The sequence below is a fragment of the Linepithema humile genome, chromosome 6, assembly GCF_040581485.1.
Source record: "Linepithema humile isolate Giens D197 chromosome 6, Lhum_UNIL_v1.0, whole genome shotgun sequence".
Taxonomy (NCBI): domain Eukaryota; kingdom Metazoa; phylum Arthropoda; class Insecta; order Hymenoptera; family Formicidae; genus Linepithema; species Linepithema humile.
This window is the reverse complement of record NC_090133.1, coordinates 21,982,663-22,000,035: the sequence shown is the minus strand read 5'-3', so window position 1 is coordinate 22,000,035 and position 17,373 is coordinate 21,982,663. Positions and strand designations below refer to the sequence as shown.

At 31.7% G+C, this 17,373-nt stretch overlaps 1 protein-coding gene and 1 long non-coding RNA gene across 10 annotated transcripts; one reads left to right on the top strand and one right to left on the bottom strand.

Annotated features, from left to right (window-relative positions):
- The first annotated feature begins 279 nt into the window (after positions 1-279).
- On the top strand, positions 280-17,192 carry LOC105671793 (uncharacterized). Of its 9 annotated transcripts, none has more exons than XR_010890956.1 (5): positions 280-765; positions 11,663-11,766; positions 12,355-12,629; positions 12,708-12,746; positions 15,924-17,192. It is a non-coding gene; the product is annotated as an uncharacterized lncRNA (long non-coding RNA). The 9 variants fall into 9 exon arrangements; XR_010890955.1 differs by lacking the exon at positions 15,924-17,192 and adding an exon at positions 15,371-15,530; XR_010890954.1 differs by lacking the exon at positions 15,924-17,192 and adding an exon at positions 13,789-15,530.
- Positions 1,686-9,310, bottom strand: LOC105671852 (protein hunchback). Its single transcript, XM_012366348.2, has 6 exons — positions 9,164-9,310; positions 8,898-9,064; positions 5,919-6,182; positions 5,153-5,284; positions 4,090-4,335; positions 1,686-3,903 (listed from the first exon to the last, which is right to left on the bottom strand). Exons 5-6 carry the CDS (start codon positions 4,206-4,208, stop codon positions 2,148-2,150), a joined length of 1,875 nt encoding a protein of 624 aa, XP_012221771.1. The 5' UTR covers positions 4,209-4,335; positions 5,153-5,284; positions 5,919-6,182; positions 8,898-9,064; positions 9,164-9,310; the 3' UTR covers positions 1,686-2,147.
- Positions 17,193-17,373: the final 181 nt, after the last annotated feature.

Sequence of the window (17,373 nt, the reverse complement as noted above, 5' to 3'; positions counted from 1 at the left end):
TTGTCATTATCACATTCATAAAATATTTATTATTCGGGAATTATTTGTTATTTCTTATGAAAGAATCAAAGATTTGCAGGAATAGAATAACAAAGCTTTGCACGAAACTGATTATCATTAAATAATAACATATATTTTAAACAAAAATTTGTAAAACAAGTATTCATGGAATAACAATCCGAATAGCTACAAAAAATTTTAAGAATATAAATCTGTAATTAATTGAGATTAATTGAAATTAAATATACTTGAGATCTGTAATTAATTAGTTAGATTCTCAATTACAGCTTGTAAATAATTTACGATTATGAATATCAGTCTAAATTACTTCAAGAATTTCAAGAATATTTTTAAGAAGTAATGAGATAATGGCAAAATATCTTATTTGTATATTTAATTATTATATGAGGTATGATTATTTTATCACAATCTTGTCATGTAAATGTTTCTCATCATCCAGTATTCTTGATAATTATCTAAAAAAAATGGACTTATAGACTTCTTTTTTACTGGAAAAGAAATCCACTATACATTTCATTATATGGCACATAAGAAAGTAGAATATAGAGAAATTTTTTCGTGATAGAAATTTACCAAATAATAATTAAACTAGGGTGACTGAATCCGAGCAAAGAACGAGTTCAAAGAAAGAAGTCCAAATGAGAAATAAATACTATACCAGGAACCAAGAATTAATTCCAAACGGTTGTAAAAACGCAAAAATAATGGGACTGTTGATCTGAAGCGAATGGAAGAAAAAAATATGTAAGTAATTTCTACTTAAATCATAACACAAGCTTTGACATAAGACCAACAAAATTTACATAATATCGATGAGTCCGAATTGCGAATAAAAATGTACGTCAGCAACTATACTATAAATTAAATCGATAACAAAACAGTTTGGATATAAAAGTATAGTCTTAAATAAAAAAAAATTATTTGTTCTGAAGTCTAGTAATTTTGAAAGAATTTACATATTCGCCTTTTAGGATTTTTGTTTTGGTCATCGATATTATTTTGCTAGTAAATAAGAAATAACCAAATCAAAAAGAGAATCCAAACAAAAAATAGAAATAATCGCAAAAAATGCAATGACACTCATAGCAACAAATCTGTCTGTTTAACAATGTACATTGTTACATTAGATTTTTTGCAATATAATACTAGAACTTGGAGAAACTTAAGAATATAAATAATCTATCTAAATTATTATACGAGGGTGAGTCAAAAAGTAAATTATTACTATATATTATTATAATTTAAAGAAATCTTTTACTACATAGAACTGAAAATATTGTTTTAAAGGATTTTTTAAATCCACAATATCTTCCTTGCTTTTTGACTTTTCCTCACGTATTAGTTATTAATTTGTTAGTATTTCTTTGACAATTATAATTTTACACATTTCAAATGTAAACTGATACTATAAACAGTATCAAAATTAATCGCCTATTATTTAATTTCTTACGTGATTATAAGCCTAAGTTGGAAACTTTTACATCAAGTTCAATATGATAAATATTGGACAAGTTGATGAAATAATTGAATTGACATTGAAAAAAAATTTGTCGTATGCACTAATTATCTAATCATATCACGTACCGACTGAGAGAGATTTTTTATATACAAAAAAGAAAAATACAAGGAAAAATAGTGTAAGAAAAGAAAAGATATTAACTGTATTAAATAAAAGTTGATATCTATATAATTAAAGCAAAAAACATAAAAATTATGTCGATTTTCATCTTTATGAGAATTGAAGCCAGCATAATTGTTATGATATATTCCAAAATTTGCGTTAATTATATCGACGTATAATTAAACACATTTAGATTTGTCAATTACAGCCCACAAATGAGAAAATCGCACGAGTAGTGGAACAAAAAAAACGTTCCAAATACGTCAAAAATTTGTAGAATAGCAATAATCAAGATTGTATAGTCTTACTACTTATTTTTAAATTATATATATATATATCTATCGAATATTTAATTTAAATGCTTCTTGGAGAGTTTATGTTTGACTAGAAATAGTAACTTTCGTTGCATAGCATATGCTTATGCATTGTTTAAGCTCTTGCTCGTTTATCCTTTCTTAATTCATAATAATTTACATAACATATGTTACATAACATATGTTCTTCATCAAAATGTCGTCAGTTTTCGCATTTTACACGAATGTTTCAATCTACTAATGTGCAGAAAGAAAGACACCTTGTCATCGCATTGATATCCGCACATATTGCACGTGTATGGATTAACAGAGTCGTGATAGCCCATGTGCACGATGTACATCGTCGAATTTTTAAAGATGATCCCGCAGTGACGACAGATAGATACGCCGTCTACTGAATTCTTTTTATCCATCAATTCCTCGATTTCTTTCTTTCCTGCAAAATACATACCGCCATCCTTCAGAAACTCTACGAACTTTGCAAAAAAGTCGGAAAAACACATTTCGTTCTGCTCTGAGTCTTCATCCGTGTCATCGTTCTGTTCGACCATGCGACGTTCCAACTTCATCGCTCTACCCTTGCGCTTATTAGCGCGAGTAGCACTCGGTGAGCTCGTAACTGATAACTGAGGTTGATCAGTTCTCTTCATCACCTCGGGAATACGGAGATCCAGCGGCCTAAAATCGGGCTCTTGAAATTCTTGAGGCTCTTGCACTGGCAATTCCAAGATTTTATCAGCAGCCTGCGCATTATTGAAAGCATCAAATCTTTTGATGCCGAAACGAGTTATAACTTTCGGAAGGATGACCTCGGCATTCATCGACGTAACCGTTGATCGCGCACTGTCCATCTTTTGCGTATCCATCTTTCGCATATTCTCGTGATATGTCGCGTCTTCGTGAAGCACAAGAGGACTCGGTAGATTAAACGCGGCCATCAGATCGCTGTAAGGAGGAGAATGAAACGTCGCGGTGGATTCGATTCTAGCCGTGTCACTCTCGTCGATCTTATTCGCATTGTTCATTCCATTTGTCGTCGTCACAGTGTAGGCAGGCATATTATGAGCAACTGATGATGGATGCTGTACACCTTGCGAATTTATCGTTGGACTCAACTGATTGTTTTTGGTAACGTTTTGATTTGTTTCGTCTGTCATTAGAAGCTTGAAAACGGGCGAGTTTGGCTCGCTGATAATGTCTTCATTTACTTGGTCTTGATTGTCAAAAACTGATGGCTCTTGCATGCCGTCCACGTAGTTATTCAGTTTGTCTGGCGATAAAATCTTGAAAAATGGGTTTCGCTTTGGTCCGCGTTTGGTGCCGTACACGTCGATGACGTACGAAGGATTCGGCGTGCCATCAGGATTCAGCACCGCCGCCGGTCGATGCTCCTTTTTCCGCAGATGCTTCTTCAGAGCATTGCAGAATTTGGTTTTGTACATGCAGTCCGCGCAATTGTAGGGATAGATGTCCGAGTGTTTCTTCATGTGGCTGGTCAGCATCGATTTGCTGACACACGAATATGTACATTTGTCGCACTCGAACGGCTTGGAGCCCTCGTGCACGCTGCGCCAGTGGTGGGTCATATGGTGCTTATACTTAGTAACAAATTCACATTGGGTACAAGTAAAGCCGGAGATGTGCTGGCGCATATGCATCCAGTATTCGCTCTTCGTTCTGTACACAAATCCGCACATTTTGCAGTTTTTAGCTCCTTCCCGGAAACCCTTGTTTTGTTTTTTCGGACTGTCATGCAGATTCACCTGAGGAATACTAAGATCGGAGTTGTAGATTTCCTCTGTCATATTCTCAACTTGTTCCATTGATGTGGGAGAAGTGAGATTCCTTTTGAAAGAGCCTGATGCGTTAATGAGAGCTTGCCATTTGTTGATTTTGTTAAAGGTCGGTATAGACAAACAGAGCTTTCGATGCTCGATGAATTGCGATCTAAAAACACAATTTCGAGCGTTTATCCACAAATTTGGCTGAAGTCGATATAGCAGATCTTTTTATCAAATGTACTCTATCTAATATGCATTAGTGCATATTAAAAACTATCATGTACAAATTTATCAGAAAATAGTAAATATGTCTATATATTATTTGTTATTAAAAGTTTATGATGTAACGTACTTGTTCCTCGAGGTAAAGCCACAGCTACAGTACAGTAAAGGAAGAAAGTCTTCGTCGGGTGGTTTCATGGTGTTGGAGATTGTGGCTGTGATTGATTGATCCGTTTGAAGTTCGTTCATAATATTCTATTGCTACATAAATTTCTGCCCAGTAAATTTGAGTGGATGAGTTGTTTTATTTAGAAGACAAACTTTCTTCGAAAATCAATGCTCACCCCAGGTTGGTATAGCAATGTAGGAAGAAAAGCTAAAATTAAAGAAATTATTTTTCCATCGGTTCCTCTTTCTGTTGAGATTTTATTTCTATATTTTTATATAAATTTTTTTATAATTAGTCATACGCTTAGTACACGCTTACTTTTCGAAAGAAAGTTTGTAATATTTGAAGTTTTTATATCTTTTCCATTATCTTGTAGTGCATAATTATAACAGTGATAATTATGAAAGCGAATTATCTAATGATACACACGTGGAGAAAAACGAAAATAATATCGTATGTACTATTATAATTATTTAAATATAACAAAGTAAAGTTATATTCTTTTAAAGCAAGAAAAAAATTATTTTGCTATCATATTTTAAAAATTAAAAAATTAAAATTAAAGATCTGATAATGTTTTTATACAATATTATGAAATATATATATATATCTTGAAAATGTAGAAATAATTTCTGACATTATTATTGTATTTTAAAATTTTTACATTATGTTGAACATACGTTAATGTGAATATAATTATTCGTAATAATCAAACTTGATTTTACATTTTTGGTATATTTTATTTATTGTTTAATATTTAAATAAGAGAGAAAAAGAAAATTCTTACAAGTGTATGATATTCATTGAACAATGTAAAAGTAAATAACAAATGATTCACACACAAAAACGAAGGAAGCAATATTCCACTCTTAAGCCTTAAAAGCTCGATACGCTATGACTCCCATTGTGCTCGCACCATTTTGTTACTCGCAAAGGGGAAGGGTCCAGGGAATAAGAAAGATAAAGTACGCGATGCTGCGGTGATAGGAAGAGAAAAGGGGAGGGGGGTTGCATGATTACTCACCACGATTCTATCACCCCAAGTGAGCGTGGTTGTCGAATGGCGCGGATGTCATTGCTCCTCAACGATGGTTTCTTACTGATTCGGTGTATGTACCATTTTTCGTATTCCAGTTTCCATACATGCTGCCACAATCTTGTAAATGTAGAGTCGAGAATTAAAAAGTTAAATAAAGTGGCAGTATACGAGACAGTACGAAACGAAACAAAAAGTAAACACATTTCAGTATTTAATCAAAAACAAATAACAAATTGTTATGATATAAAAAGTTACAATTAGGTATTTTAATTAATATGGATCAGAACAGTTATTAATGAACACATAATTATCGTTTACTATGAATGAAGAACTAATAAAATTAAGAACTAAGAACTCTTAGAATATATATAATATCAGAAATAAAAATAGAGAGTCTGTGTGATATAAAGATATATAAGTTTATTTCGCAATTAAACATGCAAGATTGATTTTAAAGCGCAATGAATTTAGATAATATATAAGTAAATATTTGTTTAATGTAATTGTAATGTAGTATTCTGCAAATTTCTTATTTTTGCTGATGACAGCGCCTGAAATTCTTCCGCATGTGGCATGTCAATAACTTTCACCAGAATCTGCGTGAACATTTTATAAATTTGTAAATATGAATATTTTTGACGATGACAGATGAAAGAATGACTCAAGGGAAAAATGACAAACGAAAAAATGAAAAGGGTTCAGTTGTGATTGAAATTTTTGAGTGACACAAAGGCACAGAACAGAGGGATACCTGTCATGTAAGTTGCGCCCAAGGTGGATAGTTTAACATTTCGCCAAGTTAAACTTAACAAAATGTTTGCAATATGTCAAATATGTTTGTTAGAGTTCTCTTGTTTAGAGATGTTCCAGAATGTTTGCAGTAAATTTTGTGAACGAAGACGGTTTGATTTTAAAATCAAATAATGTTATTTAAGAAACAATGATTATAAAATCATTGTTCCATCTATAGAATTGTCCATTATTGTTGCGCTGCAAGTAGGTATTATAATTATACCTGAAACAAAATAAGTTTAGAATAAAAAAATTACATTTAAGGATTAATATTATAAAAATTATTTTATGACAATTATCTTATATCAATAATTTTTATGTTAACAAAAGTATTAAAAAATATTGGAATAAATTGCAATTATATAAGAAATAATTCAGTTCCATCTTTTTCTTTGTATTATTTATTTCTTTTAGTTTATTTTTATTCTGTTAATTGGATTATAATTAATTCAACTACGTAAAACAATAACTTTAATATGCTCTTTAATTTTAATATTCTCTATAATTCTCCATCAAAAACAAGAAACTTTAATTTTTAACAGTCGATTTTTAAAGTCAATCTTCGATCGTTACACAACTGCATCATTAATCATAAAAACTCCATGACACAATTTCTTTCTTTCTATGGCAGCTCTTTTTTTACTTTTTACATAAAAAGTATTTTTACACGATTAAATTACTAAAAACAACAAATTCTTAGACGGACTCTCTTTGGCAAAACCGCAAATTTAATAATGAAATCAATAATTGGATTTTACGTATTATCAAATAATTGTCTTTTGGCAGAGAGAATTATGATTTTTATTTAAATTACATTAATACAATTTAATACAATTTATTATTTTTAATAATAAAAATAATGAAAATAAATACATAAAGTAAAAAAAAGAACTTTAAAATATTGGTATGGTTTTTGCGAGGATGAATCGGAGTCCGTGAGTTATATTCTATTTCTATGATCGATTGTGTTTAGTTGATAAATATAATTTTTTATCAAGAAATAGATGTAATTTTATTTATAAAAACAGATAGATATTTGAGCTGTATGAAAAATAAATTCTTGAAATTTATAGCCTATAAAAATTGATAAACAGTCTTCTCGAAAGATTTTACATTAATTCTTCATCGTGATATCGCGATTGCCGTATTCTGACATCGAAAATTTTGAATGAACAGCACTATCTGCTGGTGAAGGTCGAATCGACGTAGTATTTCGAAATTCCAAGCGAGACATACGTCAAGATCATAACAATAAATAGAAAAACGTACGGCAAAGGAACGATATACGCTTGAATTTTCGAACGGCAGACGGTCCGGGATAGAACAGATAACGCGGCGGGAAACGAAGAAGAATCGCCGGGAAATCAAATTTATTAATCTAATGTAGAGTTTGCAAACGGAAAATCGATACATTGATAATATTAGAACATAACTTTAATTAGTATAAAAATAAAGGAGATATAAACGTCCGAAACGAGAGAAGCAAAGGTCAATCCACGCTAAATCAAAGCACAAATGTTGATACGCAATGTACATTTATCGTGAATTCTACACAGACACGGGATGTTTCGATCTATCTTGAGATCATTCCCAATCACTACGTATTGTGATATAAGCAATATATGTGCATGTGTGAATTTCCTTATTTATATTTGTTATTTTCTGAAAAGATCTTATCGCTAGATGGATATTAAAAATATAATTTTAAGATACATCCAAATGTTCCGTTCAAAATTTATACATTTATATGGCTAATAAATTCACGTACTATATCAAAGTTTATACGCAAAAATGTGCTTTATATTGAATGATAAGAATTAAGTGTATCAGTGAATCAGTAAACTGAGCGACGAAAAATAGCGGTCTTTATATAACTTCTGTTGAATAATGCGAGGTAAAAGGATTTATGATAAATAGAAAAAGAAATGAAAGAGAAAGAAAAAAAGAAAGGACTGGAGGAAAACAGAGACAAAAATATAAAAGGTGAGCTTTCTCGCAGCTTCTTTCTATAGAAATTAGAATTTTGGCAATCGCTACCCTTTATTGATTACGTGATTGCCCGCTTCTTACTCGCTTTCGGCACGCTCTCGTCCAAGTAGAAGATTGCGAGAAATCAAATATATATCTTAATTTTACGATTCTATTAATAGTAAAATTAATTGTAAAAAATTTCATTTAAAAAAAGACTGAGAATTTAGATCGTAAGAAGTGTTTCTGCACATTTTTATGGATGATTTGCAAAGCTATTAAAATTGTTATAAATTATGAGCTATCTGTATTCTACTCGCTTATATTTTAGCGCGATTTAGAAGCTATACTTTAGAATAATTATCTTATTATCAAATCAAAAGATGGAATGGAATTTTTGTCTCCTTCTTTTAATTCTTTCTATCAAATTCCTATGGAGTTATCATAAATTGAGCACTTATCGGTAGCTAAACAAGCTGTTTCAATACTCGACGGTCAAAATAGCGTATATCGAAGAAAGTTTGAAGAAAAAATTCAAAAGCACAGTCAAGTTACAAACACAGCTTGGAAAACAAAATTCCTTATTCCCGTTCTTATAGGCAGTTATTTCAAATTTGTGAAGAATACTGTTTTCTCGTCTTTTGAGTGTTTTAGAATTTCTTACGGAAATGGTTCCGTGATAATATTCAATAAAATTTATGGTTAACTTGATCAGTCGATTCATGCGATTAGGACAAGTATTAACTGCGAGCTTCTTGAATATAATTTTAGAAATAATTAAACAGATCTATAATGAACAACTGAATGATTATAGCTGTGAGAGGTTATAGCTGTGAGAGCTATATATAGATGTTAGAGCGGTTTCTAGTTAAATTCGATGATTAAATTTCAATCAGAATAAAATAATAGGAACTGTATAGCTCTCAAACTCTACTTTATAGCTTATTCAATTAATTAATGATAAAGTTACCTGCAGATTGTATCTTCTTGTCTCCCAATCTTCGGCAAAGCTTCGTTGCTCGGCAACTTTTATGAAGATTCTCTCTTCCATATATAATTTGTACACATCTCAATTTCTGATTTCGTCGTTCTACAACTTCTATGAAGGTTTTATCTTCCATAGAATATTTAAGAGTCCTGAAAGCACGTAAAACAATCAGAAAAGCACCAAAAGACCACTCAGCACTGTTAAAATCGCGATGCGTTATCGTGTTATTCATTACGTATTGCTCTTACACGTGCTCTAATATGAAAATTCGCGCTCCGAACTGAATGAACAGCAGGGGAGCTGAGAATGAACTGACAGTATATTCTAAGTCCCAAAGCGAAATAGCCGCTTATTTCTGGGTCTTTTCGAAGGGGCAGTTATCTTCCCTCTCTAGTACGTCTGCCCAATCAAAATGGTTAGTCGGATATATAGATTTGGCAGACGTTCTCCCCACGCCCTTTCTTCTCCCTCTCTTTATTTCTCTCTTTTTCTTTGTCATTCTTTCTCTCTCTTCTTTCTTTCTCTCTCTCTCTCTCTCTCTCTCTCTCTCTCTCTCTCTTTTGCGACCGATCTCTACGTGAGTAACTTTTACTAAAGAGTTACGCATTACTGTTTTTGTTACTGTAAACGGCCCGTTACTGCAACCCTGTTATATTTTGGTAGAAGTTATGAGGATCGCAGTACATCCGTTAGCTGAATACGCATCAACCCTTTCGCTATGTGTAAGAAATATATCCGTTCCGGTTTCTCCACCATCTTCATGTTCCAGACCGAATTTTAAGATTTACGTTGTTATTAGGTATGATGAAATCTTGGTAGCATCACAATGGAAGATAAAATAGAAATTCGGAATTTAAAAATTAATTATGATATGGAATTTATTTTTTGCAAATATTAATTGATGCCAAAAATTCGCATTTGTCGAGTATGTAATGTTAAAACCAAAGTTGCAAAATTAAATTAGATTTTATTTGTCAAAATAGTTATGGCTTCAATTTTTTCCATGTAAAACCAAGTTTTTTTTATTTTATTGAAAAAATTCTATTTTTTTTAAATGAAAAGTAATAGCTTTATTTAAAATAAATTTTTATAGAAAAATAACAAATCTCTTAGTATCTAATGGAATACATTCATTTATATCGCGTGATAAGGAATCGATTTTATAATCTCTTTCAATTTTTTCTGGCTTTGAAACTGCAGTAAATAAATGAATAAAAACCTTGAGTGTCAGATTTCTTTCTTTTTTTTTTTTTTTTTTTTTTTTGATTTTATTTTTTTAATTCTTTAAAAATTTTCTTTTCTTTATTAATTCAAAATTTAGCATTAAAAAAAAAACTAAACAATATTTTTAAAGCAATTTGATAGATTAAATTTTAATATTTGTAATATTTTATCACTTTTTTACGATTTTTACATAGAATATAACGCATAATTAGGATAGCATGATCGCATGATAAGGAGCGATACTGTAATAAATCTCACCTTTTTGCATTTTTTGTTACTTTCAGAATCACAAGATGAGGAAACTAAAGCGATTTTTTTTACTATTGTTCTTATTGAAAGATTGTATTGCAGAGAAAGTTGAAAAATGTGACCTGTTTAAAAAGATTTATAGTCAGTTTGGAATTTTTTTAAGAGTTCTATATCAATAGACTAAATTTTTTACTTATATTAATCACTGTCTAATAGAAATTGAGTCCTTAAGTCCTAATTCGCAAAAATTGGCGTTACACAATCAGCTTTTGACGCAAATAAAGAGCAAGGACAAGTAAACTTCAGACAATCCATCAAACTGTCTTATATTGAAACTTCTTTTCTTATGTGAATCCGAAGCTGCATTTTGAGTCTCAATATAGATTTTTCTCATTTTTTAAGTATGTTTTGTAATGATAATGATTAATGAAAAATGTCATGAATTTAAATGTTTTATTAAAAAATAATTATTATTATTAAAAAAAATAACGTATTATTTAATAATTTATAATTCAATACTTATTTAAAAAAACCGCTCATTAAAGAGATGCATTAATCTTTTTTTTTCTATATTTCGGAAAAAGAGTCAGAGCATTACATACTTAATAAAATTTTTTTGTGATACTGTTATAAAACTGTATCTAAGAAATTTTGCTTTATTTTAACGTTTTTTAAGCTACAAATAATTTTTAGTCTTACATTTTGATGAGATATGTATTTAATGCGCACTTTCATAAAAATTAAATTAATAAATATTTATTTTTATCTATTTAGATGCTTATTTTTTTTACATTACATTTTTACAGTGCGAATTCTTAAGGAGAATTAAATTTTTGATGAAATACATATCTTGAAATGTTTAAAAAATGACATCTGGTGCATTTTACTAAAATTTATGCATATAACATATACTGTTACAGATTTTTTGCAAGAGAAGGAAGCAAAAAATATATTACCCTTTGTCAAAAGCAAACCGTTGCAGAAGTTTTAGGACAACATACCTCCGTTGATTTTTTCTCTTTACTTCTCTTTTCTGAATTTTGGTTCACCCGTTGGACATATACTTATACTAATATATCTAAAATTGGTGCCGTTTAACACTCATTTAACTTTCTTCTTCGAAAATTGTTTTCACTACTCTTGGAAAATGCGTCTCATATTTCGTGCTCGAGATATGCGTGCTCGGGTGTTCGGGTGCGCGCGATTGCCGCTTTCTTCGTCACAGAGACAGAAGCAATACGGTGTAACGTATTTATGCCTTTTCTATGTTCTAGCATAGAAAAATATTTTCCCGCAAAACTTGAATCTCGTACGAGGGTGTAGAAGGGGTTAGCAGCAGCTGTTTAAACCACGTTTCACCCCAACTAAACTCGTTCAGGTACAAAAACGAATAATATATATGATGAATGGATGATTTTCCTGAAACTCTTTTACTTCGAATTTCTCAATTCTAAACGCATAACTTTTTATATTGACAAAATATAATGATATAAGGTGCTTATTTAAAAAAAAAAAAAAAACGATTCAATCGCGATTTAATCAAACTCGCGAATGTAAATTGATGTACATTTATATACAGATTTAAGAAAGAATTTTGCAACTAGGCTTACAAAATACTTTCATAAAAATAATGAGATGTAAAAAGATCTAAAAGACAAGAGATGAGCGAATAAAGAGAGATGGAAAAAAAAAACAAAACGTGCCTAAGACGATTCATTATTGCGAGGGAATAATATAAGAGCAACACAATAAAAATTGTTCGAATAATTTTCTATTTTCTTTGAAAATAACTATTTTCTATTTTCTTTGAAAACACATTTAATTCTCTCATTAAAGAAAGATATTTTAACTGATATAATTTTTACTTGTTCTACTAAATACTATTACATAAACAAAAATACAATCAGCAATAGAAATGAAATTTAAATAATTAATATGAGTCTCTTTCGATTTTGTCCGAATGTAGGAAGGACTTGCGCTCCAAATTCTTTGCGACGAAAAATCCGGCCAGATCTATAGAAACCGAAACGACGGTTCATTGTGGGGCTATTGTGGGGATACCATCGTCGCTGACCGGCCCTTCATTGCGCAGCGGAGTCTGCAACGCGCAAATGGCGCCCTTCTCTAAGGGTAAACAACTGACAGCTGACCCACGCTCGTGCTGGGTGACCCATACTTACCGTTCATCTGCTGACACCACCCCCTGTCCCCCTCGGCGCGGAACGGCGTACACATTTCCATGTGAGTTTTTAACATCTCGCCTCCCAGAATCGGGATTACAGCCGACTTCGGTTCTTCTAATAAGGGCTTGTTATGCAGACGACCGGATTATCCGATGTTCAACATCTGTTTGATGAGGTAAGTATGATATGACAATTGTATTATTATATTATGCTTATTAAAAATCTCATATATATAAGCTAAAATGCAATTGTAAAATATGTGAATGCTTGTGCGTTCTTGCTAGTCTGCCAGAAAATTTGACAAAATTATAAACATATAATTTCTTAATCTTTTAATTATTAAAAATTTATAGGCTTTGCGTAATTTTATAATGACACATTAAATTTGTTGTTCGCTTTTCCAATTCTCAATTTTAAATGAGTTATTTCGCCTAGATAATATGTTAAAAATTAATTTTTTTCAAAACATTAAAAATTTTTCTAATATATTAAAAAAAGAATTTGATAGAAAAAAATCAATTCTAAAGAATAGATGCCACGACAATTTGATCCGTTCTGGCTAGATTCTGGTCAGCTTGTTTATAATAGGTTTCCCCTCTCTTTCTGTCTTATTTTCTTATTCTTTTCGCGTTTTCTAAGATGCTGAGCTGAAAGACTCTCAGTGGCCACACTGGACCCTTGTATTCACAATTCTGCACGTTTTCTTCAACCCCCTTGCCTTTTTCAGTTCTCAATTTTTCTTTCCTTTTTTCGATCCATCTTTTTAGCTTACCGATGAGATTTTTGTCTGTTTTTCCTTTTAGTCCAACTATGCGCTTTTGGCATGTGCGCATAACTCGCACATGATAAACACGCAAATAATTAATAGACTGTAAACAAATGTCTAAAATGTTTTGTAAAATGTTAAAAAAATTATAAGTATTAAAGATCGTATAACATATTTTTTTCGAGAAAGAATTAGTCGCTTTATTTACTGAGGATTTATTTTTGGAGAAACCGTATTTATTACTTTTTTATTGTTGCTGATGAATAATTAATTGCCAAAAAACATATGCCACAAAATCAACTGCGATAATAATTCAATTATCGTTCCTTCTGCTGCCTTTATGCCTCCAGTTATACCTTCTTAAAACTTATGTATAGGGCAAATTTTCTTAAAATACAAATACATTTAATTTTTTATATAAAAGTTAATACATAAAAATTTATTTTAATAGCGTCTAACTCCAGGGATTAATGTCGGCAGCGCAAAAACAATACAGTTCGAGTACATTCTCGTATTTCGCGATTAGGGCGCGTGGCTACGGTACGGAAGGGATCAGACAGAAATGTTACATCGCGCTCGTGCGCCATAGTACCGTTCCAAATTTCGTATTCTGCCGTGCTATGTAAGATCGGTTACAAGTGGACCGAGCGCTCGTAACCTGATAAATAAGAAGTCGGGGGTCACGCTACCACGAGAGGGGTCAGCTATTGAACAATGTGGGGTACGTGGCCTTTTCACCCCCGGGGTTAATATGCGGGGGCCTAAACATCGGCGGCTGGACAATGCCGGAGATTTATAGGTCGACACATACGCGATCATTGTCCTGCCAAATCTCAATGCACGTCGGCTAAGAGATTTTCGAAAAACGACCGGTCAGCCACAGCCGTTCCAAATTCGCGCGGCGATTGCAGACGAAACGGTGAGAAACGGGGGGAAAAATCGCATTTTCGACCCCAGAAATTTCGTGTGACCTCTTGCTGCGTCCTCTTCATCCCCCTTCACAATTCCAGCGGAACATGCTGGACGGCAATGACCATCGATCAATAAAAAGGATCCGCGGATCGTCGAGCTCTGTCGAACGATGTTATTTATACCATGTTGGAAAAGGACAGACGTCTTTTAGAAAAAGAAAGGAAAGAAAAAAGACGCTCTTATGCGGGAATCGACATTTCGCGGGCTGTAGAAAAGGACAACCATGTCGCATTTTGATGCTTCTAGTTGACAAAGGACAAACTTATATATTAGAGAAGGATGACGAACAGACGACAACGACCAAGACTTACATAGATTTCGGCATATTTCGACTTTGGCAAACTTTGGCAATTAATATATTTTTTTAGAGAGCATGTACAAAAAAAGTAAAGATACTTTTATTATGTAAATCGCATGTGCTCTATCGATTGAGCCTATTATAAATTCGATCGGTCCACGCATTATTGAGATATGAAAATCTCGACTCCTATCAGCTCATGTGCTCGCGTAAAGATACACGGTCGGTCTTGCGCTGCGCGTGAACTTGGCGCGAGACACTACCGTGTCTCTTGATTTTTTCATTGATATATTTTTGAAGTTTTTATTTATATACATACATCTTTGTGCACGCTTGCTTCTTTCTGCACTTGTTTATAATTACTCGAATGTATTGCGGCGTTTAGTGACACAAAATAAATCTTACGCAGCGAATGTATGTTAGCACGAAATTTTATTTTTTTAGAAAGAAAAGAAGAGACTACATATAATAAATCAAAAAAATGCACAGTAACTTTGAGTCACTCTTCAAAATGCGACCTTGATGAAGGATTCCCCCCCCCCTCTCTCTCTCTCTCTCTCTCTCTCTCTCTCTCTCTCTCTCTCTCTCTCTCTCTGTACTGCCCTCTTCACACCCCTCATTCTTCGTTTCCAGTTTTCTTTCATCTTTTTTACCGGTTTTTGTTGATACACGATACACAGGGCTAACGAAAGTCCGCGGGAGGGAGAGAGATTTCCGCTTTTCCATCTCATTGTCAGCTGGCTCCGCTTTATCCTATTTATAGAGTAGCGCAGCGTTCTGCCTGTGTTCGAAGGATCATTCAGAGGGGTGAACGCGGAACTGCAAATGGTAAATTTTTCCTTGAGAAGAGAGGAGAATGAGATACGGCACGCGTTCATCACTCACCATACGAGTGCACACTCTGCTAAAAAAAGCTGATCGAATCAGATAAAGAAACACAAAATATAACCAAAAATTATATTTTTTATAATTATGCATATCAGATTTATTATAAGTACGATAAATTTTTTATATTTTTTAAATTTGATTTTTCTCATGATACATACATAATTTTTTATATATAAAAAATAAATTTAAAAACAAAAATCAAAATTTTTAATTTAAATAGAAAATTATATAAATCTAGGATAATGAAATTTCTATTAATTTTACAAATCTTTTCACAAATTTGCTTGTTTGTATAAAAATGTTTAAAAATAATACATGAATAAAGTACTTTTTGCTTTATTGCTTGTTTAATAATTTTATTCTAACACCGTCAATTTAATTTAACAAGATATCTTACCAAAAATGTTATTTGTACTTCTTCAAAACAGGAAGTTCTTGCAAATCATCCCCCAACGTGCAATGGTATTATGGTATAATGGTATTTAAATGAAAGGACTCGAAAAAAGGTCCTGAGCACATTAAAAATGAAGTTTAATGCATCACATCTGGATTCTGAAAAATGTAGACTTATAATAGGAAAAATACGCACAAATAGCGAAGGCGAATCCACCACGAATCAAATTTACGTCGCGCAGGATGAATGATCGATCTGCAATGTCATACTGCTGAAAAAAGCCATATGGGTGACGTTTAATCGATTTGACAACTGTGCACATTTTTAGCAAGCAGATATAAATGACTGTAAAGTTTTTTATCTTATATCTTTTCAATAAAAATTTATGTGTTAGCAACTTTTTACTGATAAAATTTTTAAACATAATTTTTTAAGTGTATCTTTAAAAATGCATATTATATAAAATTTATTTAAACGTTGTTATATATATAACCCAAATACAATTTGATTACAATATTGTTTATATTAATACAATATTATTATAAGTTTTTATTATTACAGATATCAGTTTAATTAAATTTAATGCACACTTATTTAATCTCAGTTGTTTTAAAATTATATTTTTACAAATTCTTTGCTTTTTTTCATCATTATATTTATTATAGTATAGTAAATAGTGACACACAACCACGATAATAACGATATTAAACGATGATAGAATTGGCCTTTACACGCGTGATATGCTTTAAAATGATGGAAGGGTAACTCCGGATATCGGCCCCTTTCTGAATAGTGCAACCTGTTGAACGAAGGGAAGTTTTAATCTTTTTTTATACGTGTGAGAGATCAAGTTCGTATTACCAGCTACTCGTACAATAGATATCAACCTGTTGGGAGAAGGGGAGTTTTTTTTACGTAGCATCCATTAAATATGGCCTTGTTCATGGTGAAAAAGTGTCAAGTGCCGTTTCACTGACTTTTTATGCTCTAAAAAAAATTCCCCATCGGATCGTGAGGGATGAGCCCAGTTACCTGCATCAAAGGTATGATTCATAATCGTTCCACTTATTCTACACACATTCATTCATGATTTATTTTCATATAACTGTTTACACATTTATATTATTTTTCATGCGTGATTTTCATGTAACGGAATTTCATAACTATTGAACTGTTTAAGAATTTCAAGATTAAAAAGTAATAGTAGTAAAATAAGTCTCAATAGTTTCAATAAGATTCTAAAATTATAAATCTTGACGAAGAATGTTAATTTGTTAAATAAATATTACATAAAATTTTTCTACAATATAATTATTAATTAAAGAAATTTAATTAAAATCTAACTGAGAAAAGAGTAACAGCGCTTAGTTTTAGAAATTAATTTATTAATTACTGTTTTTAAAAATTAATTGTTGACATACACTCAAAAAAATATTTCGCTGATGTAGTTAGATTTCTAGATATCGCAACAAGAATGTATCGCT